Here is a 26,727-nt window from a genome sequence, read left to right as displayed (position 1 = left end):
CTTCAACGCATCACATCCGGACTTTGACTATCGGCACTTGCCCATGCCTCCCTCAAGTCATCTCGCCACGTCGCCATCGGCGTCCATCCGACTCTTTCTTCGCTTCTCTCAATCAGAGAGAGAATGGTGTTTCTCTTTAGCGAGTCTTGTACACACAAGCCCGCCCCATACAGACACTGTGCTGAGAGTAATTGACAGCCTTCGTCTGTCGACTGCATTGCAATACCGCAGATCGTATCTACGGCCTCTGAGAGAGATCGTTGCATTTTCATGTACCCGTCAAACCCAGATGATACTGGCTTATGAAGAAGAACGAGTATCTTTGCGAATGAATAAGCCTGGAGAGCAACTCCGAATTCGGGTGGGTGAATCCAAAGCGGCTTGAAGACATCGGACGGACTTCCTGGAGTCGGGAGGGGCTTAAACTCAGTCCCCAAAAACGACTTCCATCGCTCCATCTCAGCTAGCATTTCGCTCCCTGCCCTCGCCCTATTCCCCGAAGCTGAAACCTCGGTCAAAGACGATGACTCCATCAGTCGAGAGTATGCGCAGTAGTTGACGGCTCGTGAGAGTAGGTAGATCGCTCTGTCGGCTAGACCGTGCGGATCAAGCTCAGAGAAGTCTTTATCCGCGGCCCAGAAGCTGAGGCAACGTCTCTTCTCACGAAAAGCAGCCCAAATATCCTGGCGGAGCCAAGCCCACCAGACTGCTTGTCGCAGTCCGCCGGACGCCCCGTTGACGTCTTGAGATCGTTGGATCCAGAAGACGCCCTTCAAGTGTCGTTGCCAATTGCCTCTACCATCTGACTCATCCAGCATCTCGTACGCTGAGATGACAATGGCCGTGGCATTGAGCTCTTCTGAAGCAGTATAGCTGGTATACGTTAATGCCTCTTGTACGTAGCGGAGGGTTTCGTAATAGTATCGAACCCATTCTCCGCTGGAATCCTCCTCCGTGTCTCCATTGCTCACGTTGGGGTTCCGGTGGCCTCCTCCTTCCAGTTTTGAGAGGTGTTTGGCCGACAATGCCAAGATTGCATTCATGAGACCTGCATTTCTCAATGCCAACCGGACTGCATAGGTGGAGAAGAGCTTCTGCGGATCCAAGAAGTCCAACCAACGAGCCGATCGTTCCGTAAAGTGACGAAAGAGTACGGCCTCCCGGTTGGACAGCGTGATATCCCGATCCGCCTGCCAAGTCTTCCGCCCTGGATCTGATACCTCGTTAAGCCGGGACTCGAGATTGGTTGCATCGGGCGGGCCATGCAGGTCCGCCGCACGCCTCTGCTCCTCATCCTCCGGGGCGGGGCTCGGTGCGAGTGAGAAGCCGCTGTCTGCCTGCGCCGCGTCGGTGGCGAGCAGACCGAGCCATCGCGTCGAGGCGAGATCGGTGGTCCAAAGCTCGGATGCGACGGTCTCGGGAGAGTAGCTGTACACATCGCCGAACGTAACTCCCGCCGATACGCGCGGCTGGCTCGCGTAGGGCGCGTGGGCTGCGTCATACGTCCCGGGAGGCTGGGAGACGTGCTGCATCGACGTCTGCGACTCGAGGCTGATGGACCCTGTCGAGCCGATCGATTGTGGGAGCTCATCAACCCGGGAATGACCGCCATCGTCTCCGAGACGCGTGGTCGGGCGGGCGTTATGTGAAGTAGCTGAGCTCGCTCTTCTGCCCGCGTCCTGAGATAGACGGGGGAAGACGCAGTGACGAGACGAGATGCTGCACGGCCCACAGACAGGTTGCTGTTCGTCGCATTTTTTGTGTCGCTCACGACAAGTCAAGCTATGTGCAACAGGTCAGCAACCCGCGCGTCGAGGGTAGTGCGGCTCGGGGAGGCTTGAACTCACCAGCCCGTTTTGGTGCGTAGGCCACGGCCCCGAGGCTTTCTGACGCGCTTCTTGGGAAGCGCGGATGCAGCTCGTCTTCCATCCATGAGGTCATGGCAGGCCTATCGTCGTGTTTGCGGTTGTGTACGAATCTCGGTTCCTTGCATGAAAGGACTGCGAGACGCGGTTCGAGCAGGGTTGAGTTAAGACTTTACGGTATGCGGGGGCTAGCAACCCATGGGACTGGAACCACTACGTGACCTAGTGGAAAGAGCTAGGTACGGAGTGCGAGCTGTCACAGCTATTTCCGAGTTGTGAGGAGCAGCGGAGCGTCGCCGACCCTTCGCACTCGGTTGCAAAGAAGTTGGATGTCGGGACTTGTCCGTGGAGTTTGATGAGCTGCATTGCCGAGCTGGGAACTTGAGCGGGATTTTTGTGCGGGGACTCGCGGGGGTAAACGAACCATTGCCATTTCCCCAACAAAGCGCCGGGGGGGCAGGGATAAGTGAGCTAGATAGATAGCGTACCCTGTATTAGTTCCAGTCTTGTTTGCCTACGGGTGCGCGTCTCGGGGGCCTGGACTGACTCGCTTGTAGCTCCTCTTGTTTACGAAGCTTCGGAGCCTGAGAAGAGCTGAGTGAGGCTAGTGTTGTAGGAATTAATCAGACATCGGGATACCCGCATGGCTCGAGGCGCGTCAAGTTGGCGTTCTGAGTACGAGGATGAGGATCTATGTGTGGTTGCACCTGAAGATGAAGAGGTTACAATGGAGGGGAACTGGCAGCTATGGTTAATACGGAAGACGTTACCCGTGCCATATATCCGGATTCCTGTCCATGGCAATGGCTTCTAGGCGACATCTGAATATTCTCGGTTCAAAGACATTCAATATGGCGACAAAACATTATTTCCCCGACACAGCTGCGAATACGCTCGTTCCAAGAGCTCTGCGTGCTCTTGTATCGGCAAACCCTCATCTCACTCTCAGTGAGGTAGAACGTGTCGTTGCAAACTCTCACAATGATCGGTCGACCGTAAGCATCATCGGCGGTGGCGGCTCAGGTCACGAGCCGGCATGGAGTGGGTTCGTCGGCGAAGGTCTCCTCTCAGCAGTCGCATGCGGCGACATCTTCGCCTCGCCGAGTACAAAACAAGTTCTTGAGGCGATGAGACTGGCGCCTTCTGATGCGGGGACTATCCTTCTCATCACCAACTACACTGGTGATAGGCTTCACTTTGGACTCGCTGCGGAGAGGGCAAAAGCCTCTGGTTTGTCCGACAAAGTCGTTGTTCTCCCTGCTACGGACGATGTTTCCATTGGCAGGAGCAAGAGTAGCAGGGTGGGAAGAAGAGGAATGCCAGGTCATATTTTCAGTGAGTTCAATCACCTTGCCATATGGAATGTTGTTAACCGGTACCAGCTATGAAGATCCTCGGTGCGGCAGCGGCTGAGAAGTATTCTTTTGAACAGTGTGTAGAGATCGGCAAGGCCGTCAACGACCAGACTGTCTCGATAGGCTCAGCTCTAGATCACTGCCATGTTCCAGGACGTCAATATCACTCTGTTGCAGAAGATGTCTGCGTTGTTGGTGCTGGCATCCACAATGAGCCAGGTCAACAGCTCATTACCCCTTTTCCATCAGTAAACGATCTCGTGGACAGGATGCTGAAGCTCTTATGCGACCCTAATGATACGGAAAGAGCCTTCGTGTCGTTTGAGAACGGAGATGAAGTCACTCTTCTCATCAACAACTACGGCGGTCTCTCAATTTTGGAGCTGGGCGCACTCACGGATGAAGTACAGACTCAGCTGGCGTCGACCTGGTCAATTACCCCCGTACGAACACAAGTTGGTACCTTTGAAACGTCTCTCAACGCGCCTGGGTTTTCCATTTCACTCTGCAACATTTCGGCTGCAGCACGGCAGTGCAAGTCAGCAGTTACCGAGCTGCTCCAGCTTCTCGATCGTCCCACGAGTGCAGTTTACTGGCCGAATACGGTTCGACCAGTAACAGGCGATGAGAAGACGAATAGTCTGACGACAGATAAAGCTAGTACTACAAACGGTCACGAACAGAAGTCAGATCTCATCAAAGTCGATCCAAAGCTGTTGGAAAAAGTCATCAGATCAGCTTGCGAACGGGCGATCGCCGCCGAGCCGAGCTTGACCAAATGGGACATGGTGATGGGCGACGGCGATTGTGGTGAAGCGGTCAAGGGCCTGTGCGAGTCACTGCTGCGCAATCTCGACAATGGTTCAGCGGCTAGCGGTTCCGTCTTCGCCTTTTTGGAATCGACGATCGAAGCTGTCGACGATATGGGGGGAACTCTTGGGGCCATTCTTGGAATCCTTCTTTCCGCCTTCTCCTCGTCACTTCGATCCGAAGCGCAAGCTAACTCCGCATCCACGACATCATTCTCACCGATGTTGTATGCCTCGTCTCTAGCTTCAGCGGTGGAGTCTCTCAAGTCTCATACTCCGGCACGGGAAGGTGACCGGACCGTTATGGATGTGCTGCTTCCGTTCTCGGATGCCTTTGTCAAGTCAGGGGACTTTGGTGCTGCTGTCAAGGTCGCTGCTGAGAAGGCAGAGGCCACCCGGTATTTGAAGGCAAGATTTGGCAGGGCGACGTATGTGGGAGACGCGGCGGGACAAGAGCTGCCCGACCCTGGCGCTTGGGCGTTGTATGAGTTCCTGTTTGGGATGACAGAAGCTTAGACTTTGGAGACTTTGTGAACAAAATGGAATGACGTTTTCGGATTAATCTTGAACAGAAGACTTGAAATAGCCCTGACTCACTTACATTCGCCTATGAATAGGTTCGAGATGGAGTAGGAAATTTACATAAGGATTAGAGTTGGATGTAATACTGACGCCTTCTAGCAGTTGATGGGATATTTACGATGTAACAGCCTGCACGCTCTAGTCCGGCCATCAGGATCTTTCCAATCAAAAATAACGACTTGGGTAAAAACCACTCAATGTAAGTCTAATCTAGCCTCTTCCGAAAAGTTGTTCCAGTGAGCTACTTGCAAGTTGCGCTACCAAATGTTAGGCGGAGGAGGATATTTCACGACTTCGGCCAGGAGTTCAGTCGTGTCTGCCAACTCTTTAAGACACTGAAGCTGACTGGTCAGCTCTTCTGAGTTCTCGTCAGACTCTTTTGACTCATGTGTAAGACCGTAGGCTATCCTCCTGGTGCCTTTCGCTTCATCCTCGCCCTTTTCGCCACGAAATGAAGCAATCTTGTCGAGCAGTCTGAGCCTCGTCCTCTTCAGAATTTCGCGGCTCGATTGGATCGCTATCAAGAGTCGCGTTTCTTCTTCCTTCATCCCAACTAGACTCTCCAGCGGATGACGCTCTCCACAACAGAGGACACCGTTATAATCCCCACCATAGTAGCGAGCCAGATCAACTAGATGGCGTCGGGCCGCGTATGTTGCTCTCTCGTAATTCAAATTACCAAGCCATTCCATCTGAGCTTCGTCCCAAGCGCGTATGGCTTCGGCTTTATCTTTTAGAACTCGGGAGGGCTGGTTCATGCTGTCTTCCTTGAAAATGGGCCTCTTCTCACAGTCCGAGAAGACTGAGCCGCTTTGGTAAGAGTATGCAAAGTCTACCAAGTCGTCCTGGATATCCGGTTTGGCTGCCACGAGAATAGCAGTGCTCTGATACGTGGATTTTGTTTCGTCATACTCTATGGTATCTGATAACTCGCCAACGATGGCGTGCTTGACCATGCGGCGAGGAAATTCTCCCTTCATATTCGACCTAGGCTCCAAAACATTGGGCTTGTCGGTGGCCCAACCACCAGCAAAGACTCTCTTCCAGAAGTTGTCGCGGATATTGTCATCAATCTCTGGCATCGGTCTGAAGCCTCTAATGGTTAGCTCGAGATTCGGTCGTCGGGGGTCGTTAAAGAGTAGCACACAAGCAATGAGGCTGTCGAAAATCCTCTTTCCGACATCGTCGAGTTGGTGGGCCCCAGAGACAACGAACCGAGGTGGTTCCGGAGAAGCCATGATGAAATCAAGAGGTGTTGTGATGAGAAGTAGCAGGTAATGTTCCTCTCAGCAAAAGCAAATCGGGCGCCAAAGTCCAAGACTTCAGATCCGTTGGTAGAAGATTCTTACTTGCGTCCGACGTGTGATATTGACGTTGAGTTAGAAAGCAATGGCGTTTGACTAGCAAAAGTTTGAAAGTTATTCAAGTTGGAGGGCAGAAAATTTGAATGAATTCTTCTTCGTGAGTTTGTATGATCAGACATGGGAAGAGAAGAATGAAATGAGAGCTTTTATGGTGTGAAAACCTGGGTGAATCAAAGAATCCCTAGGTGAACAACGAGTTCCATTATCCAATCTATCAAATAAAGACCATGGTCGCATGATATACGCCATTTTAGGGAGTTCCACTTGAAGAAGTAAAACTCAAAGAAGAAGGGAAGAGATGGTCCATACTATATATAGAGTACATGGTACGTCGTGAAAGCGCCTTATCGAGTCTGTCCCCCTTGCGCGACCAGTCCCAGCGCCTAACAAGCGTGTTGCTTTGATGTGATCCAAAGTTGGAAGTCAGGAAGGCAGGTTTGCTGATGTTTGAAATGGAATTGAAGGAACAGCAAACTCAATGGAACAAAAGATTAAATATTTGGGATTTTGTCCAGGAGCAAAACGTGTAACGCATCTTCCATATGAAATCATCATGTTAGGCCGATATCGAAAAAGACCTCCGTCAAATGGAGCCATCTTACGAAGTACATCATTAGATAAGTACTTGCAGTAGAAACACAAATGAAAACACCTCCGGGTACGTGTATTGAGGCGTTCTGGCGAAATCAAGAGTTCATGCTATGCTTTTACGATCATCCCTTTCCATGTGGCCCAAAAAAAGCAAAGCCAGCCTCCATCCATAATCCGGGTATCAATCAGTCTTTTCATCTCCCTTTAATCACCCCTCAAAAGCTGCTCGTGGACCAAGAAGTTTTTTCGAAGCTCCTCCTTCTCCAACCAATGCTCCTCGACCAGCCGAACCTGCTTCAGTTCACTCGTATCCTCGGTGTTGGCGACTCTAAGCTGCAGAGCCAAGTTGAGGAGACGCAGGCGGCCCCAGTAGACGACCTTGTCCCAGTTCCAGCTGCCGACGCGCTCCTTCTCGTTGCTGTCGTAGTGCATTCCGACCTCGACCGAGGCCTCCTCGAGAGTGAGGTCGCCCTCGATATTGATCGAAGCGTTAGAGAGCTCGGAGCCGCGGTGACCCTGCTGATCGACCCAGAAGAAACTGGCATCGACGTCCTCCCAGCGATCGCCGACCTTCATGCTGACCTTCAGCAGGACAGATTGGCCGGCGCGGCGGTATCCCGGGACGCTGCCGTTCTTGGGCACATCTTGGTTGAGGGTGCCGATGGTGAGGGAGGCCTCGTCGTTGGTGCGCTTGGGGAGCTGGCCCGGGGCCTTATTTTCCTTGTTCGTCGTCCAGCCCTTGGCGAAGACGCGGTTCCAGAATTCACGGCGGACGTTGTCGAGAGTTTCGGGGTCGACGGGGTAGTTGCGCGGGATGAGGGCCTGCAGGAGGTCGTCGCACATGCGCTGCTGTGAGGCTGAGAGCTGGCCTAGGCCTGCGATGGCAATCATGGCGCCCTGCAATCCCAGTTCACTGTAGTACTGCATAATTAGCTTTGTATTAGTCTGAATGCATTAATGCAGATTTGATGCTAGTCGGAGGGGTTGTACCGGAAAGACGACTGTGATTTGGTGAGTGTGTGTTTGTCGAGATGCTTTGTTGTGGTGGTGGAAGCGTGAGGGTGAAAGGTTCCGCAAAGTGTGTGTGTGGAAGACTTCAGGCAAAAGAGGAAAAAAAGCTGAAAAGTATTTGCAGATGGAAGATTGTCCTTGTGCAGTGAGGGATGAAAATTGGGAAAAAGTAGGGTAAGTTGTTGTGTGGTTGCTGGGACTGTTGACAAGGTCGGACGCGTCTGAGATGCTCTGGAAATACACCTTCACTTCGAACGCAGCAAAACGCTCCTACTTCATGGACCCACTGGAGAATTTAGACACTCACAAAATAATTCAATTGTCCTGGTAACCATGCACTGGCAACTCAGTCCGCACAAAAGGGGAAGTTCACTCACAAGACAACTTGGAAGAAGCTCATTGTTGCGATGTATCAACGATGACTTGAACACTTTTGATATGCCTCGATCTATCTGAAAGAACTTTAGGGATGTTCTAGACAAGAAGGGAGAAGCTAGTGGCTAGTTCATGCTGAAGACCGGTCTTCAATTTCCCAACGGCTGGATTGTCTTCCATGAAACAAGGCGGTCAACACAAAGTCAAGGAATCTGAGCATGATTACCATTGAATATCCGACTTAGGCGTCGGCTCTTCATTTTCTTTATAGCTCGGTATGCCTTAATAAAACCGCAAGTCACCCAAGTCTATCTCGTGGACTAACTGTTAGACTGTGGCCCCCCCCCCCCAGGTAAAAAGCCATATCAATTTACATGAATTCACTGAAGTGGGATACCTTAATCTCAAAATAAAGTAAATGATTACTACAACCCGTTGTGATCAATGAGCTCAAATCAGCGGACCACGTCTCGTGAGTTTGCATATTCCACAATACATATGATGGAATTTGATTTCACATAAGGACACGATTCACTGATACGGTCGGTCCATTACTCCATTCTTGATCGCGTATCAATTCTATGAGGCTTCGAGTAAAGTAATGTAATATCTTCCTTCAAACCTCATCACAGAGAGACATCTGGGAGGCCCTCGGCTCCGCCGTCGAGCGCTACCCTATCATCCGACGGAGGCTGCAGCATTAGGCGACTGAGGATTCCCTTCGCACACCGGCTTTGACGCTTTCTGCGAATGACAAAGGGTTGAAGCGGAAGTTTGAGGTTTTTTGTTGGTGCGAGGGCGAGTTTGGAGATGACGGCTGCTATTTGGGGGGTTATGTAGGATAGGACCAAGTATGGCCATTAAGTCAGGGTAAGTGATTTGGAGATTGGGGGAAGCGGTTTCCGTACATGGCCGGTTTGATCTTTGACGAAGTATATAAAGTTGCTCATTGCGATGGCAAACAGCTGGACTGTTTCGCGTTGTATATTTCAGTCGACTTTTACGTCCCTCAGAGGGAGCAATCCAAGCAATCCCTAGCGTATCATGGCATGAATGTGAACATGAGTGAATGATATAAAGATCAAAAGTCACCTCATAATGCTTGTAGAGCGAATCTTGAATCACCGCGTGGGCGGTCTTGATGCTATAATCATACACTATCTACGGTAGCCAGACAGATCCATATCCAGCGAAAGGTCGTCATCATGAAAATCCCCCGTTCTCCATTCAGGAGGGTTAACCAAAAAAAACCGGACGCCCGCTAATTGCCTTTTATTTTCCCATCACGCGCGGGAATCCCGCCTCAGAAGGCTTCCTACGTCGTGTAACTTGACGTTCTCCATCGGCTGCGCCCCGCGATCCACCCGGCCCCACCCAGCGCCCCATGTCGGAAAAACGCCCGGAGCCGCAGGATCGGCAGGCATCTGCTCGTCAGCGGCGCCCATATTTCTTCCAGTGTATGCGGAAGATACACCGCTGTTTCGTATGCTCATCGGGTACTCGTCCGTGCCACCGCCAATGCTGCTACCGCTGCCGCCGCCGCCCCTTTCTCTCCGCCTCTTGCGCCAGAACCGGGTCTGACTCCTTCTCCTGCGCTCTTCCTCTGCGAGGAGGTCGGGCGACGTCATGATACCGACACGTGCTGCTTTGACGGTGCTTGTACGTGGGTAGTGGAATCCTGCGGGGTGGCCACCGCCGAAGGGATTCCACTTCGATTGCGGGCGTGGGTAGTGCGATATACTGCCGTTGCGACCGCGGTTGTAGGATGTTGGTGTCTCGCCGGCAAGTTCTTCGAGGGTCATGCCCTTGGTCTCCGGGATGAGTAAGGATGACAGCATGCCTAGAAACATGAATAGTGCAAACAGCTCCAGGAGACGGTCGAGCCAGGGCGCGCAGTGGTCGCCGTGGCAGTCGCCAGGGACGTCTTTTGCGAGCAAAGGGATGCTGATAACCTGCGCCAAGATGGCACCAACTTTGCCCATCGCTGCAGAAATTCCGTGTCCAGTAGAACGGTATCGGGTCGGGAAACATTCGCCAGGAACGATAAATGTGGTAGTGTTGGGGCCAAAATTGAAGAAGAACTGGCCAGTGATGTATAAAGTGAGAAAGACAGCATCGGTCAATTGATGGAGCAGGAAGCCGAGCACGCAGAAAATGACGGTGAGCATAAAGAAGCCCATAATCTGGATGGGTTTACGGCCGAGGGTGTCGATGGTGAAGACAGAAACCCAATAGCCAGGGATCGCACCAGCGCACGCCAAGATGATCAACCCTACGGCTTGGTTGTGTAGTCTCTTGTAAAAGTTGGCCCCGTCGGCATAGCCAATGGTTTGCAACACAACGGTGCTATTCAGCCCGAGGCCATAAAAAGCCAGATCCTGTTCCGCACATCAGTATGACTAGACCAAGTGTTTTCTTCGAGTGTTGTGTGACTCACAAGGAAGAACCAGGAAAAGGCAGTGCCCAAAAGCATTTTAAAGTGCTTCCACTGCGTGAAGTATGCCCAGGCATCAGGCCAGGATGCCGCCGGAGTGTTGTAACCGGGACCGGTCTCCTTCTTCATCTTGAACTGTAAATCCGTATCGTAATCACCTTTTGACTTGCTCGCCATGTACGCTCGGATATCCGCATCGGCCTTCTCGACGTCTTGCTCCACGTCAAAGGTGTATCGAGGCGTCTCTGGGATCGTGATTCGGTAGTACAATGCTATGCAGGCGGGCACGGCGCCCATGCCGACGATGATGCGCCATGAGCGGTCGGCAGCAAGCTGGCATCGTGCGTGGCAGTCGCCGAGAGTGTGGACGTCGAGGTAGGAGTCCTTGAAGGCTTCGGCAGTGACTAAAGCCACGACGGCCGCACCGAGCTGACCCATGCCTTGCATCGAGAATACGGCCGCAATCATGGCTCCTCGCCATCGGGTTGGCGCAAACCTGTGGACCGCGTCAATCCCAATTCTTGAAATTAACGGCCTAAGACCCGACTTACTCTGATGTAATGACTGAACTGAGCGGATAATCACCTCCAATGCCGACGCCCTTGGTGTCGTTAGCAATGGCATATGAACAACAACAACAACATACAAGGCACTTACCATGATAACCCTCCAGAAAATCATCAGTCCAGTGAAGCTTACCGATTGACTCGGAGAGACCAGCGCGGCGCTTAACGTCGCCAAGATGATGATTCCAAGTTCCACACCATACATCCTTCTTCTGCCAAAGACGTCGGCCAACCAGCCGAACACAATTTGGCCAACAATGATTCCAGCACTGGTTGAAGCCTTGAGAGCCGAGTTTACCGGCCCCGGCAGTTCGCCGTTGTTACCGCCATAGCCATGCGCACTCGATTCAGGAGGCCCTTGCCAAAACACTACGCCGAGGAGGGTAGTGATGAGGTTGATGGCAAAGATGTCGTACGAGTCGAGGAAGAAACCAACACCCGCAACCAGAATAGCCCTTACATCTGCGGTCCAATGTCAGTCTTGGTTGAGAAGCGCAAAGCGCAAAAGGTTCGGTGCAGACTAACGGTACAAGCCAAAAGGAACCTTGTCAATTTCGCTCAGTGCTAATCGCCTCCTTAACGAGGGGTCTGTAATGTGAGAGTAGTCGTTTGCAAAGTTGTGAAAGGCCTTGTTGCCTCCATTCGTCCGCCGATGAATCCGTTCCGTGGACGGAGTCATCGGCGGCGGTAACATTTCGTCCATCTTGGGAAAGTAGCGTTGTTGAAAGCAAGAGTTTGATGGAAAAGTCGTCGCAATGGCAATGTTGCCCGGTCTATGTCGCCGTCGTCCGCCCAGATGCCATTGTGGAGTGCCTTAATCCGTGTGCTGGGCAGCTCTCGATAACTCCCCAATTCCTTTCTCCAATGCGCAACTTCGTGTCCTTCCGTCGTCGAGGCGTATGTCGTCGCTTAAGTCCGTAGCTGGTGTGTCTTTGAACCGGGAATCTCTGACGTTCGAGTATCGAGAGTCAACGCGATCGTGGCTGAAATTTGTTGGATAACCACAGGCTCGGCTAAGGTTTGGGCGACTCGATCTCAACTGCGCGGGGCGTGAAGGGCGTAGGAGAGTTTAAAGGGAAACGCCCGAGGGCCACAGACATGCATACCACACATATATTCCGCCTGATCCGTTCTTACAAGACCTCTGCAATGGGGCGAGGGGCTGAAGTTGGGTGACAGGGGCTCGGCAGGGCAGGCAAATGGCAGGGGGATGCTAGTCAAAGGGGGGGAGGGCCCGCGACGTGGCCGATTGGATGAGTGGAAGGGATGGGCATGGACTTGAAGAATGTCCGTGTTATATTGTTAGTAATTCCTTCCTCTGACCTCACAGTACGCAGCAGCGTGTTAAGAATAGCCGTTTGAATACAGAGTTGGAGAGTTTGCAAAGACGCAAGAGGGGATTGGTCGGATGCTGGGGAAAGCAAAGATGGGGGCGGAATGGATGGAACGATTGTAATGTTAAACAAGGGAATGGTTCGCATCTGTCACCGTGTCACGTCCTGTTTGTCAAACCGATCCCGGATCCGGTTGCAGCCAACATCGTCAAAGGAAGGGGAGCCCTAAAGCTAATCGTCACAGAGACAGAGAGAGTGTGTGTGGGTGTGTACTGTATCCGTACGGATACTGGGGAAAAGGGATAAGATAGAGTGTGAATGGGTGGTCGGGCAGAAGAAAGTTTGTCTGCGTTTTAAGCCAAGGGCAAGAGTCCGACCCCGAAGAACAATGTCTCAACTCACGGCGCTAACAAGAAACATCGAATGAAGCAGGACTGGGGAATCATACTTTTGTCTCTGTCAGAATAGGCGACGAGATGAACAAAAGCAGTCAAGACCAGGGCCGTATTTCTCATGGTTGCAATAGGGCACCTCGTGAGCCTGTAAAAGGGGGAAGCCGGTTGCCAATGGTCAGGCAGCAGACGACGGATGCAAGCTGCAGGCTGCGATGCGATGCCACGTGCTGTCGATAGCCGTCCGGTACGGATTTCTGCCTCGGTGGGGCGCCGGTGGAGAACGTTGAAGAACAAACAGGCCCCCAGCCGTTGGTAGACTTGCACATCATTTTGCTAGTTGCCTTTTGGCCTGTGTTCTGATCTGGGCCCTCCTTGCTGGAGTGCTAAAGCTTTTGCATATGCGGACGCGGCTGGTGATGAAGACGGAAAAGGTGAGGCAGCAAAAGCTTACCAGGATAATTTTGGGTAATAGCGATGTATACAATTGGGACGAAGGACAGAGCGAGCGATATGACGGACTGTAAGGTATCCATCCACGAGGAAAGTTGGCTCCAAACGACAGACGGGCGCTCTTGCCAGGCTCACTGAACGATGCATTATCAGGTCATTTCTAGGCAACCTGGGAAGGCAGGTGCAGCCCAGCGTATCCACTTTCCCTCTCCACCGTTTAACAGCTTTCGTCTGGTGCCTTCCACCTTCCACCTTCCAGGTTCTGGATGAGTGTCTGACTCTTTCCGCATGCATTGGGCGACGCTGGGCGCGACGGATCTGGCAGGGAAGACGCGCTTTATGCGGGTGGCTCTTTCCCTACCTTACCTTAGCCAAGTTCCCAAGAATCAACGTCGCCCCCACCGCGATCCATCCAGGTTCCCAGACATCGACTCGGCAGAGCAGGGGTGCTCCTTCTAGAAGGACGCTGGAACGCCGACCACACGGAACTCTTTTGACGCAGTCACCCAAACGGCACCTCCAATGTCCCATTCCTTTTTGTGCATCTCTTCCGCACAGGAATCCCCGACGTCGCATCAAACACGTTGAAAACACGTCCAGTCTCTTTCGGCCCAGATCAACGAACCAAATGCTGCTCTCTGTCTCTCCATTGACCACCTCTCACCTGACTGGCACACCGAGGCTCGAAATGCGGGCAGACAGACGCCTACCTTAGGTAGGTTCGCGTATAGCAACGGCTGTTAGGTTAACACGTACTGACAAGGCCTCCTGCCAATTTGCTCCCCTAATAATTCCCTCTCTCACCGGTAGTCCGCACGCCTCACTCACGACACTTAATTACTCAATAGCCCCCCACGGCCTCCAGATCTGCCAGTGCACTCGCTTGGCTCACTGGGCAGGGGATGAGGCAGGGATTCCCCGAGCCAATACTAGGGATTCCCTATCGCACGTGGACCCCACGACACCGAAGCGACTCTTCTGTAGAGTCTTCTGTAGAGTCTTCTGGCCACGTTCAACGTCCTCAGAAGTAGAGAGAGTCTCGAAGAAGAAGGGGGGAGGAGAAGGCTGCATTTCATCACCGCCGAGCGGCCAAGGCGTCTTTCGGCGATATGCCGGTCAGCCTTTGGACGAAGCTGCCGCACCGCACCGTACACACTCACCTGATTTCTACTGTCCCCCGAAATGCCGCTTATCCGGACTACGATCTATCCGTCTTTACAGCAGTATTCTTGGCACACCACCCTCACCACCAGACAAGCTCATCGTCTCTTGTTGTGGCGATAGAGTTTGGTTTCAGTACCTTTATTCTTCCCTTACGGCCGGCTAAGGTATTTAGTATGGACAAGTCATCTACCGTGCATCGTCTCTTCAATAGCCGTTCAACCTCCTTGCTGTGTCATTCGTCCTTTGCAAGCCCTTCGTACGCCACAAATAGGAACTCCTGCTTAGCTTTCAGGCTGCCTAGAGTTTACTGCTGCACTCCCGCTCATGGGAACTACTCCGGCGACGTTCGGGAGGGGGGAGCGGCAATGATTGGGATTTGAGGCTCCCTGGGAAGCAAGGTTGCGAAATCTTCCGCGAGCCTCCCCGAGAACGAGATAGGAGTATGTCTCGTGCGCCCGGTCGGCAGCTCGCTTAAGGAGTTTAAAATGCCAAGCTGCGGAACCGCATCCCACAAAGTATGGCTTGTGGTTCATTCAGAGAAAGGGAACGTATACCTAGCTCATAAGATCTCACGCCAGGCTCACTCGAGGAGATGAGAAGCATGGATGCCAGTGAGACGCTTCAACATCGATGGGCTCGATATTGTGCTTTGAGGTAGTCCGTGAGAATGATCTTTCCGGTCCATCTGCAGGGACCAAAGTCCCGAAATCAAATCCAAGCTATGTACACGGCCGAGGAGGGCCAAGTAATATTAGGCAATGCGGCATTATCGTTTGCATGAGATTCATTACATTCATGTTCCACTCCGTAGTCCAGATTTCACAATCACGTCAGAGGTACGATTGCAAGACACTGCATGATCCAAACCCAAAATTTTCCCCATCTATTTCCTTGATCGCTGAGTTGTTGAAAAAGACTCCAGACCTGTTGAAACAAAAAAATAACCCATGAAAAGAGATTGTGAGAGTCTGCCCGTTTGGCCCTCTCTACCTATATTGCACACCCTTTTTCACTCCCCCCCCCCTGTTCGTTACCAGGCGGTAATATCCTCCACCTCGGCCTCGCCAAACGTGCTGCTCTTAGTCAGCTGTCCAACACCGACCTCCTCCACCTCCTCCCCTTGCTTCTCCATGATATCCGGCAGCGTCTGCTTGAGGAAATCCAGCACATAGCGGTTCACCTGCTCAAACTGGAGCAAGAAGGCGTCGTGACCCTCGGGGCTGTCGATGCGCTCGAGGCGGGCGTTCTTGACGTGCTCCGCGATCTCTTCCTGCTCGGCAAAGGTGAAGAGGCCGTCCGACTCGATGCCGAGGACGAGGGTGGGCTGCTCGATGAGGGCGAGGGCCTCGGCGATGGTGGGGGCGCGGTCGCGGGAGACGTCGTGGGTGTCGAGCTTGCGGGTCATGGCGATGTAGCAGTTGCTGTCGAAGCGCTTGACGAACTTTTGGCCTTGGTAGCGGAGGTAGGATTGCGCGGAGAAGTAGGTTGATGTCGGAAGCTTGTCTCCTCCGGTCAAGCTGTCTGTTGTGGTTGTTGCTGTGGTCGTCTGGGGTCCGTGGAATTGGGGGTCCAGTGACTCCGGGACAGCTGCCTCCGCCGCTGCCGCCCCGTTAACGGGCGTTCCCTCTGTCGTGCTGCCACCTTGGCTGTTCTGCCTCGAGAGGCCGACGCGCTTGACGTTGTGTCCGTCGTTGTGGATGTGGAAGTGCGCCTCGGACGGCGTGCTGGGCCTGGGCCGCTCGCGGATGATTTGCCGCCTCGACGGGTCCGGGATGTTGCGTCCGAAGCGGGACTCGAAGGAGTTGCGGCTGCGGTAGGTCAGGAGGGCCGACATGCGGGCGGCGCCGAGACCCGTGGAGGGCGGGTCGTCAAAGGGATAGTAGCCGTCGTCGTATTTGGGGTCGGCGTAGATGCTCTGGCGCTGGGCCTCGCCCCAGCTGATCCCCCAGGCGCTGTGTCTGCTCGAGGTCGCGATGGGGACGACGCAGCGGATGTAGTCCTTGCCGAGGTAGGCCCATTCCAGGACGAACATGCCGCCTAGTGAGCCGCCGATGACTGCGGCGATTTGCTTGACGCCGAGGTCGTCCAGCAGTAGCTTGTGAAGGCTGTGAATATGTTAGCCCTGGGCATCTAGCCATGGTGATAGAGGGTGGACTTACTTGACATCGTCACGGATTGTGGTCAAGGGGAACTCGGGTCCGTAGATGCCCTTCTCGGGATCTCCATCCTTGGCCGTGACAGGACTCGCCGTGCCGTACGGGCTTCCCATGGCGTTCATGCATACGATGAAAAACCGCGATGTATCAAACGCCCTACCAGGTCCTCCGAGAAGAGGACCCCACCAGTCGCTGACGTCTGCGCTGCCGGTCAAGGCGTGGCAGATGACCATGGCATTATCGCCGTTGGGCGAGAGCTTGCCTCTGGTCGTGTAGGCGACGGGAACATTGTGAAGAGTGACTCCCGATTCAAGGGTGAATTCAGGGATGATGGCGAACTGTTGCTCCGGAATCAGGGTAGCAAACGGGTTCTCAGGCTGCGTTTGGGTTCTTTCTTGCGGGTATTCAGCAACCGGTCTCATTACTTGATAAGAAGAACATTCTCATGACATTTCAAGATGGGATTACGAGCAATAGAACAAGAAGTGAGCCACTTAGCTCGCATTGAAGAGATATATGATGTGATTGAGACGAATCGAGAGGCAAATGACACTCCCAGGCTGAGGATAAACTGACCGTACTTCGGCTGAGCGCCGTTCTGTAAATTTTGTGCAGCCATCCCGATCTCGGAATGAACGAGGGGCAGCGTTCGGGATGCGAACTGGGGTCTGGATGTCTTCAATTGAAGATACAAACGGGCCTTGAATAAGGTAGAACAAGGGTAATGTTACTGGGAGTAAAGCCCCTCCGCGATGGCGAGATATGCGAGATATATGAAGAGTCTGGGGATTCCACTTGCTCGATGTGACTGTGTGACTGGTCAATGTTCAATGAGGGCAGCCAAAGATTTGCACCGAAAATGGCGTAATGACTGGCAGCTTTGCCGGTATCTTAATCGCAGCCGTTATTTCTACGGCGAATAATTGGCCGCAGGGGATCGATGAGTCAGCCGAGATCCGGTCAATTGGGAGTCAGACAGCTGGCAGGTCTCCAGGGCTGGTACGCTATAATCACCCCCCGTGCATTCACGCGTAGCCAATCCAGAACCCCCAGTTGGTGAATGCCCCGTAAAAGAAAAGCTACCCAGGTACTTAGTACCTTCCTCCGGTACCTTCCACCTCACAGCCTTCTTCCGTGAGGCTGCTACCCGTTTTCAGTGAAGTGGATCTCAAGCTCGCTCGACTCTGGAGTTGCAACTGCGTCTTCACGCGAGAAATCGTTCATCGTCACCTTTCTGTCGCCAACCCCGAAAATCTCCAACTTTGGAGCGCGACTCTTTCCCGCAATCGCAGCAGCTTTATTTCTTTTCGTCGAAGCGATTGCTTGACCCAACCGATTGTACCAGCTACCTCAACTTTCCTTTGTGCACAGCATTCGCTGAACAAGCTACACGCGACAAGCTTCCGAATCCTTTCAACCGCAAGGCATCTCCCTCTCCATCTCCAAACGCGCGCGCAAATTTATCGTCTGCATTTTTACTGACTCTGGCGACCTACAGACTGGCTTCATCGAGATAGCGCGATACCCAAATGATACCTTGAAGAAACCCGCGACGAGAGCACGATGCCTCCTAAACGCAAGGCTCGTGGTGGCCCTGCAGGCGAAGGCGGCAGACCCTCGCCCCATCGACCCGGAGACATGCCGCTGGGCCAGCGCGAACGAGATTTTTCAGAGAGCGGAGGCAGAGGCGGCCGCGGTGGCAGAAACACTAGAAGAAACGATCGCCGGGATTCCGCCCAGGGACAACCATCACAGCCTGGTACCCAGTCGGCAAGCGCTTCCCGCGTCACGTCCCCGACTGTCCCTCGCCCGCCTCCTACCCCATCGCAGCCGCAACATCCTGCACCGATTGCAACAGGACCGCCTTCGGCACCAATTTCGCATCCGCCCTCCCCAGTACCGACAAGCTACTGCTATGAGCATCTCACTGACGAGGCGATTACCTCATGGGAAACCGGCAGCAGGCAAAAGCTAGTCACCCATGGAGTCGACTCACGGTCGGATGTGGACATTGAGGAACTGGCCGCCATCTATCAAGAGTTTATTCATGCCGTTATTGAGGGGCGGCTATCACCTGTTGACGCTGGCGCTTGCATGAAAGAGATCCTCGGCTCGGAATCGCAAGAAATGATTAAGGAGTCTTTCTCGTTCGAGCCTCACACTCTCTTTCTCGATACTTTGTCCATCATCTTCGATAATGATCGTGGTCTATTCAGACCTCAGCTCCGCGACTTCATTCAAGCAACAGGCGTCTCGTCCGAGCTTGTGCGCCAAACTCTAGATGCTCAGCTTCTTCAAGATTTGGGCATGATCCGCGAGACCTTCGTCAAGCTTGGTATCAGGCGTGCGACGAATCTTCTTTACCGACAAGCAAACTACAATCTACTCCGCGAGGAGAGCGAAGGTTACTCCAAGCTCATGACTGAGCTCTTCACAACTAGTAGCTCGGAGCCCCCGTCTGCCGAAACGGCACATGCAGCTTTTGAACGTCTCAAGGGCCTTATCGGAACTTTCGATCTTGATGTTGGAAGAGTCCTCGACGTTACACTCGACGTCTTTGCAGCAGTCCTCATCAAGCAGTTCCGATTCTTCATCAAACTTCTCAGAGTCAGCTCTTGGTGGCCGAGCAATCAGAACCCTGCTTCGTCAACATACGCAGGTGGCCTACCTCCCTGGGCTTTGCCCGACTCGTCACACTGGATGACTAGCCAAGAAGTTGAACTTGAGAGTGCCGAGCTAAAGCGCCAACGCGATATCGAGTTCTGGGACCGCGCTCGTGAGGTTCACCTCGATGCATTCTTCCAGCTTGGAGGAAGACAAGTCACAGGCGACCACCTCAAGTTGCTTGAAGAATCAGAGTCTGCATCCGAGGCCGAAGTCAATGCTGCATCGGCATGGATGAAGCTGACAAAGACCCTCCCGCCTCAGGGAAACCGAACCGCTGCCCAGCTGCTTGGTTTCAAGCTACGATTTTACGCCTCCGATGCCAGAGATCCCGATGACGTCCTGCCAGCTAATCTGCTTTACCTTGTCGCACTTCTCGTCAAGGTTGGCTTCATGTCACTGGTCGACATCTACCCACATCTCTGGCCTCTTGACGAGGAGATGGAAGCCATGAGAGAAAAGAAGATGAAGGAGCTAGACGAAAAGGAGAGGCAGAGCCGACCTGGCGCCGCACAAAACGCCCTTCTTATGGCGGGTGCCTTGCCTGACGACAGCGCACCGCCCCCCACGACTCGTACTCGAGCCGTTGCAGGAAAAGCAGATGCGGAGTCCAAGGTAGACGCTGCTGCAGACGAAAAAGAAAAGCTACCAGAGCCCATGGAGCAGAAGGCTGCATTACTCATCTGCCTTTTGACCATTGGCGCCATTCCTGAATCTCTTTTCATTCTTGGCCGCTTCCCTTGGCTACCAGAAGCCTATCCTGAAGTTCTGGACAGGATTCATCGCATTCTCAACTACAGTGTGGAGAAGGTCTACCAAGAAAGTCGGCCAACTCCCGCCCGCTCGGTTGAGCCCGCCTCCAAACCAATTGCCGACATTGATCAGAGCGGTGTACCCAAGGGTTCCGTCAAGCTATCCACCTTACCAGCCAAGAAGTCTATGAGATGGCCATTCCCCGACGGATTCGACGGCAGAGATCAGCATTACAGATTTTACTGGGACGAATGGGCAGACAACGTCCCAGTGTGTCAGACTGTCGAAGACATCTTCACATTATGCGACACGTTCCTGAATCTTTCCGGCGTAAGCATCGGCAAAGATCCTGCATTACTGGCCAAGTTTGTCAGCATCGGTGCGAAGAGTTTGGCGGAAGACCGCTCCCAGCACAACATGGACCGGTGGCAGGACCTCTTGCGGCGCATTCTGGTTCCTGCTCTCAGCATGACCAACGCCAATGCGGCTATTGTCAACTCCGTCTGGGACCTGCTCAAGCTTTACCCTGTCACAACCCGATACTCCATCTACGCCGAGTGGTTTGAAGGCCAGATTTCCCGACTGCCGGCAATGAAGGCAGCCTTCACTCGCACTCGCGTGGAGACCAGAGGTGTGATGAAGCGCATTTCTCTCACGAATCTCAGCGAGATGGCCAAGTCGCTAGCCAAGACCAGCTATTCGTCGCCAGGCATTGTGTTCAAGGAGGCTCTGGGCCAGATCGAGGCCTACGCAAATCTCATCGAAGCATTTGTTGAGTGCGCCAAGTACTTCACTGATCTGGCCTACGATGTCCTGATCTGGTCTCTCGTGAGCTCCATGGGTGGAAAGCGAAGCCGTACTCAGGAGTCTTCCATCCTGCTGACCAGCAAATGGCTTCAAGCTCTTTCCAAGTTCGCCGGCAAAGTCTTCAAGCGGTACTCCATTCTAGACTCGACACCCATTCTTCAATACGTGAATGATCAACTCTTCCAGGGCAACTCGACCGACTTGATTATTCTCAAAGAGCTCGTGTCGTCAATGGGAGGTGTTGTGCAAGTTCTTGACTTTACCGACGATCAAATCTTGGCCATGTCTGGAGGAGAGGTACTGCGACGCCAGACACTGCTCAGCCTCCAAGACAAGCGGTTTGAGTCGACTCGCAGCGCCAAGCGCCTCATGCAGTCTCTCGTCGACTCGAAACTCGCTGGACGTCTGCTTATCAACGTTGCTCAATACCGACAAGCTGCCATCTACAAGCTTCCCGACGATGAGGCGCACATCAAGTACATCGGCTCGGTCATCGATGACAGCCATCAGATTCTGGTTCAGTATCTCGATCTTCTACGAACCAACCTTGAGCCTCACGAGTTCGAGGCATTGGTGCCTGCAATCACTATCCTCATGGACGAATTTGGACTTGACGCAAGCCTGGCGTTCCTCATCGGTCGTGAGGGTGTTGCATACAACATGTTCACCAAAAAGCAAGACTCCACAGTCAACATCGACTCCGACGGAGACTTGTCAATGGCCCAAGACGCAACCGAAGCAAAGGAAGCCACTGAGGAGCCGCCTGAGGCGGAGGAGAAGAAGCCGACGCCAGCAGAGGTTCGGGAGAAGGCAAAGAAGGACGCCGGACGCCAAATCCACGAGGCGCTCGACCCCATCGTTACGTCAATGAAGTCCATAACTCCAGGTACTTCATGGACCAAGCTCAGCCCGGAGTTCTATGTCCTCTTCTGGGCTCTACAGCTCGGTGACATCGAGGTCCCAGCTGCCAGTTACAACAACGCTCACAAGCGACTCTCGAACCTGAAGAAAGAGCTCGATAGAGATCGCTCCGACATGAGTCGCAGCGGTATCAACAAGAAGGAGGCCAAGAAGGCTGAGCTGCTCAAGATCAGTAACGAACTGCCGAAGGAAGCGGATCTCCAGATGAAGCGAGCGCGAGTCGTACGAGATTACATGACGGATCACATGGAAACCTGGTTCACGGGTTCAGCGGAGAAGTTGAATGGTCTGTCTGATGCGATCCTCGAGCAATGCTTACTTCCCCGGCTGGTGCTCTCCGCTAGCGACGCTGAGTACTGCTACGTGTTTATCAAGAAGCTCCACATGCTTGGCGCACCCAAATTCCGTCTGAAGGCATTGTATGATCGGCTATTCTGCGTCAATAGGCTGCGGGCCATGATCTTCACTTGCACAGTCCGCGAGGCAGAGCACCTGGGCAGGTTCCTCAACTGCATCCTCAAAGACTTGGCTAGGTGGCATCGTGACACGAACGCTTACGACAGAGAAGCGGTCGGCAAGCGCAGCTTCTTCCTTGGGTTTGCTACCGAGTTCGATGACAAGGGACAGCCATCATCTTATTATGATCATGCGCAATTCCGTGACATCTTGTACGGCTGGCACAGCAAGCTCAATTTGGCATTGAAGTCGTGCCTTGCCGGCATGGAATGGATGCACATCCGTAACGCCATGACGATTCTTAAGGCGGTTCTCGATCACTTCCCAGCAATCACCTTCATGGGCACACAGTTTATCGATCAACTAAAGACAATCACAGATCGTGAGGCAGCTTCGAAGACTGCGTCTGCTGGCGAGGAGGGACACCGCGTGGACCTGTCAGTCGCGGCGCAGGGTGCTTTGTCGGAATTACAGAGGAGAAAAGACAAATGGATTATACCCGCCGGCTTCCGCCCGAATATGGTAAGGCAACAAGACAAGCGGAGATTCAGAATCTTACTAACCCGTGTGCAGAATGGCGGAAAGGCCAAGGACGAGTCGACCTCAACCAGTTTGCGCCCGACCGCGACTGAATTCCAGCCTCGATCAGCCAGGTAGGTTTGCCTAGAGGACCCATTTCAGGGGTTAAACTAACATTTGTTCGTAGGACCGCGGCAGAGCAGGAAGACGGCGAAGTCAAGGACGGCGAGGTCAAAGACAGCAAAGATGCTGGATCCCGATCAGCAGCACCCTCGGCACCAGCTACACTTACTCAAAAGGATCCCAACTTGCCTCCCAAGCCCTCGGCCTCCCAGCCGGACACAGCAAAGGGAGGCTTCCCGCGTGGCGACATCGGGTCCGCCACTTCGAGCAAGCCGCCAACACCAAAGCCGGCGAATGCAACGCCCTTGCCGAACAATATGAACCACCGGGATGTGCCTAGATCGACTCCTACACCTACGGGACCAGACAGAAGTGCGCACAACCTGCCCAAGCGACCAGACGTCCCTATCCCTGGCCATTTCGGTCGTACTCATTTCACTCCTGACGCTTTGCCAGACCGGGTCCGAGAACCGAGAGATGCACGAGAACCTCGCGGTCCTAGGGATACAAGAGAGTCTCGAGATACCAGAGATCACAGGGACCCACGCGAGCCCTCAAGAGAACCCAGATTCGCCGAGCCATCGCGGCCCGACCGCAGTCGAGACTTTTCTGGACAAGACAGGAGAGGTCCAGATGCTCCACCTAGAGAACCTGGTCGCCTTTCCGAGAAAGATTGGCCCTCGAGACCAGACTCGCTGCCCCCTCGCCGCGATCACGGGCCCCATGAGCGCGAAGGTCGTCCCTCCCGAGATAGAGTGCCTCCAACAAATGGACGTGTGTCTGAATCGGGCAGACTGTCTAGAGAACCTGCTGTCGCCACCCCGCCATCTCAACCTACGCAGAAGCCAGCGGAGGATCCTCCTGTCAACCCTGCTCGCCTGGCCTTGATCCAAGGAGACCAACCTGGTAGGTCTAACCGCTCAGACCGCCCGTCTCGGTCATCAGAGACAGACCGGCGGAGTGGCCGGGGACCGCGCACTCAGGAGACTCAGAGCCACGAGCAGCGGACTCTTGACCAGCGTGCTCCGGAGCCTGACCGTACTGAATTGATCAACCCTGAGCGTGCTGCCCTGATCGGTGAGCCACAAGCCGAAGCGCCAGCCAGGCCGACAAGGGATGAGCCCAGAGACCGAAATTCCCAACGAGGTCATTCGCCGCGAAGAAACGGGCGATTCAATCCAGAAGCACCAGCAGAGCCTGCGAGGGATGACAGACACGGCCGCTCCCATCACTCGGATCATCGATCCTCTGGAAGAGAGACGCATGCGGAGCCTCCTGCCTATAACCCCAGAACAGAACGGATAGGCGACAGGGACGGTGACCGTTCTGGCCAAGACAAGGGTAGAGACGCATTCCTGGGTCCTGGTCGAAACTCTGAACCTGACCACAGCCGCACTGCTCACCAGGACCAAAACTACGGTCGTCTGAACCCAATCCAGTCGGTACTTGCCCCGAACGAGGTTCCACTAGGACCCCGTGGTCGTGGTCGAGCGGCTGCCCGAGGTGGATCCGCGGGCACCCCCAACTCACGATCTGATGGTCGTTTCCCGAATGCAGACAGCCCGGCGGCGCCTGAAGAACGGCATCCACCCACAGGTCCGGCCTCAGGCAGAGGACGTCGTAATCAGTACGAGTCTAATCCGCCCGTCAACTCTCCGTCTGCCATGACGCCGACCCCAGCAGCACACCCCGATCGCGCACGTGCTATCAACTCGGGCCCGGCAGGCTCACCAACTCCAGCCTCGGGAGGACCTACCTTGGCTCCTGGTATTCATCCTGATCGACTGGCACAGATTGCGCCACCACCGCCTCCGCCTCCTGGGCAGCCACCTAGTCACGGTCACTCTCGGCCGCCACTGCCCCCTATCAACACACCAGACCGCCCGTCAGGAGGCCAAGGTAACAACAACCGAACACCGACAGGCAATTTCCCAGCTCCTACCGATGGGGTACCATCAGGACCGTCATCGAATGATCGAGGTCGCAGCGGCGGCAGTCGTAGACAGCTTGCGGGTATCAATAGCACTTTGCAGCAAGCACAGGCCAACATGCCTGAGACCAACAGAGGCACAAGTATCCGCGGGCGTGGGGTTGCCAGAGGTAGTATCGCTGGCTCCGATGCTCAAGTTCTGACAGGTGCATCACCGGTGTCTACGCCAGTCCAAGAACGTCCGAACCCTGTGGGACAAGAAAGGGCTCAGGCAAACGGTGAGGATCATTCACAAACCGAACACGATCGCAGCCGTCGCGAGCATCGTTCAGAGCGTGGTCGGCACTCGAGGCGCAGCAGTCGTGAACGAGAACGCAGTCCTGGTCGCGAAAGGGAGGGCAAGGAGCCCCGTGAGCACAGGGAGAGGAGGTCCGGGGCTCAAAATCAGTCATCCACTGGTCGAGACGAACGTGAATCCCGGCGTTCTGGTCGAGAGCCGTCCGGCAGCACTAGGGAGTCGCATGCGAACCCTACCCACGGCAGTAGCCGGGAGAACGCAGGAAGCAGTCGCGAAACTCGCCATCGGACCGATCGCGGAGATGGCGGACGTGGAGATGCAGCGACGGGGCCAAGGAACGAAGAGTGGGCTGGAAATCCGCGGGGCGCGCCCAGAGGAGGACCTCGCGAGGGAGGTCTACGACCGAACGATGACCGACGCGAAGATCGGGGCCGAAAGCGTCGAAGCGAAGATGCAGCAGGCTTTCCCAACGACCGAGAAAAGAGGCAGAGACGCTAGGAGCGGGAGCTGATCTTCTGAAGGAACAAAGGCGAGCGAAGTCACTATCAGGGGATGAGCGACGAGAGAAAGTTATGTTGAACGGAAAATGCCATTGGTCGACAATTCGCGTAGAATGGAGAAGAGAAGAACCGCATCCCCCGACGAAAGAAGAAACATTCATTATCACTATTTTACAATTGCTTCTATTATTTACAAGTACTGCATTGGAGGGTTCCGGTTGCACGACCGCCAGTGGTCCAAAGGAAGGGAGACCAAAGTCAATATCAGATACACACACAAAACAATCCACTCTGTATCAAAATCAAACACAACATCGTTCAGAACAAAAGGAACGCCATCAGCATTGTACCGAGGCGAAACACCGGATGGCTGGCTACGCCAGTCTCGGTTGGTTGAGCCTGCTGCAGCGGCACTTTAGACATGACGCGGCACACGGCCAACGCACATGAAGCGCACGTTATGATTATACCTTCGACACCGAAGCATCTGCTTTTCTATGATACCCCTCAAACGTCTCTTTCCTATATGCTACAGGGCCCCTCAAGTAGACGAAAGGGGGGCCTGACGCCGGCACCAGACGGCAAACTCGTGAATATCCCAGCGCGAACATGTACGCGCTGGGCGAAGTGTACATCAGTCCTTTTGGGCATTGGTAACAAAAGGAAGGGGCATGAGAAAGGTTCTTGGGAATGGGAAGGGAAACATTTCATGGCTCAAAGGGTTGTAATATCAGAGCGAGTAATAATGTCTTTCATGTCCATCGGCGGCGTTCGTGGTGGTGACGAGAGGAGGGCTTTAGCATCATAGCGTGTTCATGGACTCAGTCGGGCTGGGCTCAAAACCTTTGCTAGACTTGCCCCAATTTTGATCATCTCATTGGGAATGAACTCGACTTGCAACTGTGATTGATGTTTACGATGTGTAATAATCGGCTGCCGTTTGAGAATAACATTGTCACTTGGTCGTCTTGTGTGATGGCGGTAGAGGGAGACGTGAGTCTCTGCTGCCCCTCTTCCCTCTGCACTTTGAGAAACTGGAGACTCGAAGTTGGCATCCATTCTCAGCCGTTGAACTATGCACTTTTTTCAGATAGCACTTCCTAAGAGGGACTGGCTGGTTCGTGTCATTCACGGCTCCAAGAGAAAGGCGCAGTTTATTCGGTCCAGACTTCAAGCTGTCGATCACCCCACAGTTTGTGGGAGGGCTGACCAGGGCGCGTGGGCGCCGAGATGTATGGAGTAGTACCATACGGATAGAGCATCTGAACACCCAGGAAGAGGTTCAATTGGTTCCGCCTCGGATTG

General features: G+C 53.8%; 7 protein-coding genes across 7 annotated transcripts; 2 read left to right on the top strand and 5 right to left on the bottom strand.

Moving 5' to 3' along the window:
• Positions 1–2: 2 nt before the first annotated feature.
• CPAR01_04800 (uncharacterized protein) lies at positions 3–1,933 on the bottom strand (the record flags this gene model as incomplete). The annotated part of the gene is made up of 2 exons (XM_060489080.1): positions 3–1,782; positions 1,848–1,933. 2 exons carry the CDS (start codon positions 1,931–1,933, stop codon positions 3–5), a joined length of 1,866 nt encoding a protein of 621 aa, XP_060353286.1.
• Positions 1,934–2,716: 783 nt separating this feature from the next.
• Positions 2,717–4,545, top strand: CPAR01_04799 (uncharacterized protein; the record flags this gene model as incomplete). The annotated part of the gene is made up of 2 exons (XM_060489079.1): positions 2,717–3,200; positions 3,248–4,545. The coding sequence occupies 2 exons, from the start codon at positions 2,717–2,719 to the stop codon at positions 4,543–4,545; spliced, it is 1,782 nt and encodes a 593-aa protein (XP_060353285.1).
• A 323-nt stretch (positions 4,546–4,868) lies between these two features.
• On the bottom strand, positions 4,869–5,849 carry CPAR01_04798 (uncharacterized protein; the record flags this gene model as incomplete). Its single annotated transcript, XM_060489078.1, has 1 exon — positions 4,869–5,849. One exon carries the CDS (start codon positions 5,847–5,849, stop codon positions 4,869–4,871), a length of 981 nt encoding a protein of 326 aa, XP_060353284.1.
• Positions 5,850–6,770: 921 nt separating this feature from the next.
• CPAR01_04797 (uncharacterized protein) lies at positions 6,771–7,493 on the bottom strand (the record flags this gene model as incomplete). Its single annotated transcript, XM_060489077.1, has 1 exon — positions 6,771–7,493. One exon carries the CDS (start codon positions 7,491–7,493, stop codon positions 6,771–6,773), a length of 723 nt encoding a protein of 240 aa, XP_060353283.1.
• Positions 7,494–9,235: 1,742 nt separating this feature from the next.
• On the bottom strand, positions 9,236–11,655 carry CPAR01_04796 (H+ symporter; the record flags this gene model as incomplete). Its single annotated transcript, XM_060489076.1, has 5 exons — positions 9,236–10,330; positions 10,390–10,882; positions 10,938–10,987; positions 11,044–11,414; positions 11,478–11,655. The coding sequence occupies 5 exons, from the start codon at positions 11,653–11,655 to the stop codon at positions 9,236–9,238; spliced, it is 2,187 nt and encodes a 728-aa protein (XP_060353282.1).
• Positions 11,656–15,325: 3,670 nt separating this feature from the next.
• CPAR01_04795 (homoserine O-acetyltransferase) lies at positions 15,326–16,873 on the bottom strand (the record flags this gene model as incomplete). Its single annotated transcript, XM_060489075.1, has 2 exons — positions 15,326–16,400; positions 16,455–16,873. 2 exons carry the CDS (start codon positions 16,871–16,873, stop codon positions 15,326–15,328), a joined length of 1,494 nt encoding a protein of 497 aa, XP_060353281.1.
• A 1,141-nt stretch (positions 16,874–18,014) lies between these two features.
• On the top strand, positions 18,015–25,420 carry CPAR01_04794 (THO complex subunit 2; the record flags this gene model as incomplete). Its single annotated transcript, XM_060489074.1, has 3 exons — positions 18,015–22,574; positions 22,626–22,705; positions 22,759–25,420. 3 exons carry the CDS (start codon positions 18,015–18,017, stop codon positions 25,418–25,420), a joined length of 7,302 nt encoding a protein of 2,433 aa, XP_060353280.1.
• Between the last annotated feature and the right edge of the window lie 1,307 nt (positions 25,421–26,727).

This window comes from Colletotrichum paranaense (genome assembly GCF_030867605.1).
Source record: "Colletotrichum paranaense strain IMI 384185 chromosome Unknown Scaffold_3.1, whole genome shotgun sequence".
NCBI classification, from domain to species: domain Eukaryota; kingdom Fungi; phylum Ascomycota; class Sordariomycetes; order Glomerellales; family Glomerellaceae; genus Colletotrichum; species Colletotrichum paranaense.
Note: the sequence above shows the minus strand (reverse complement) of the source record. Positions and strands in the feature narration are given on the sequence as shown.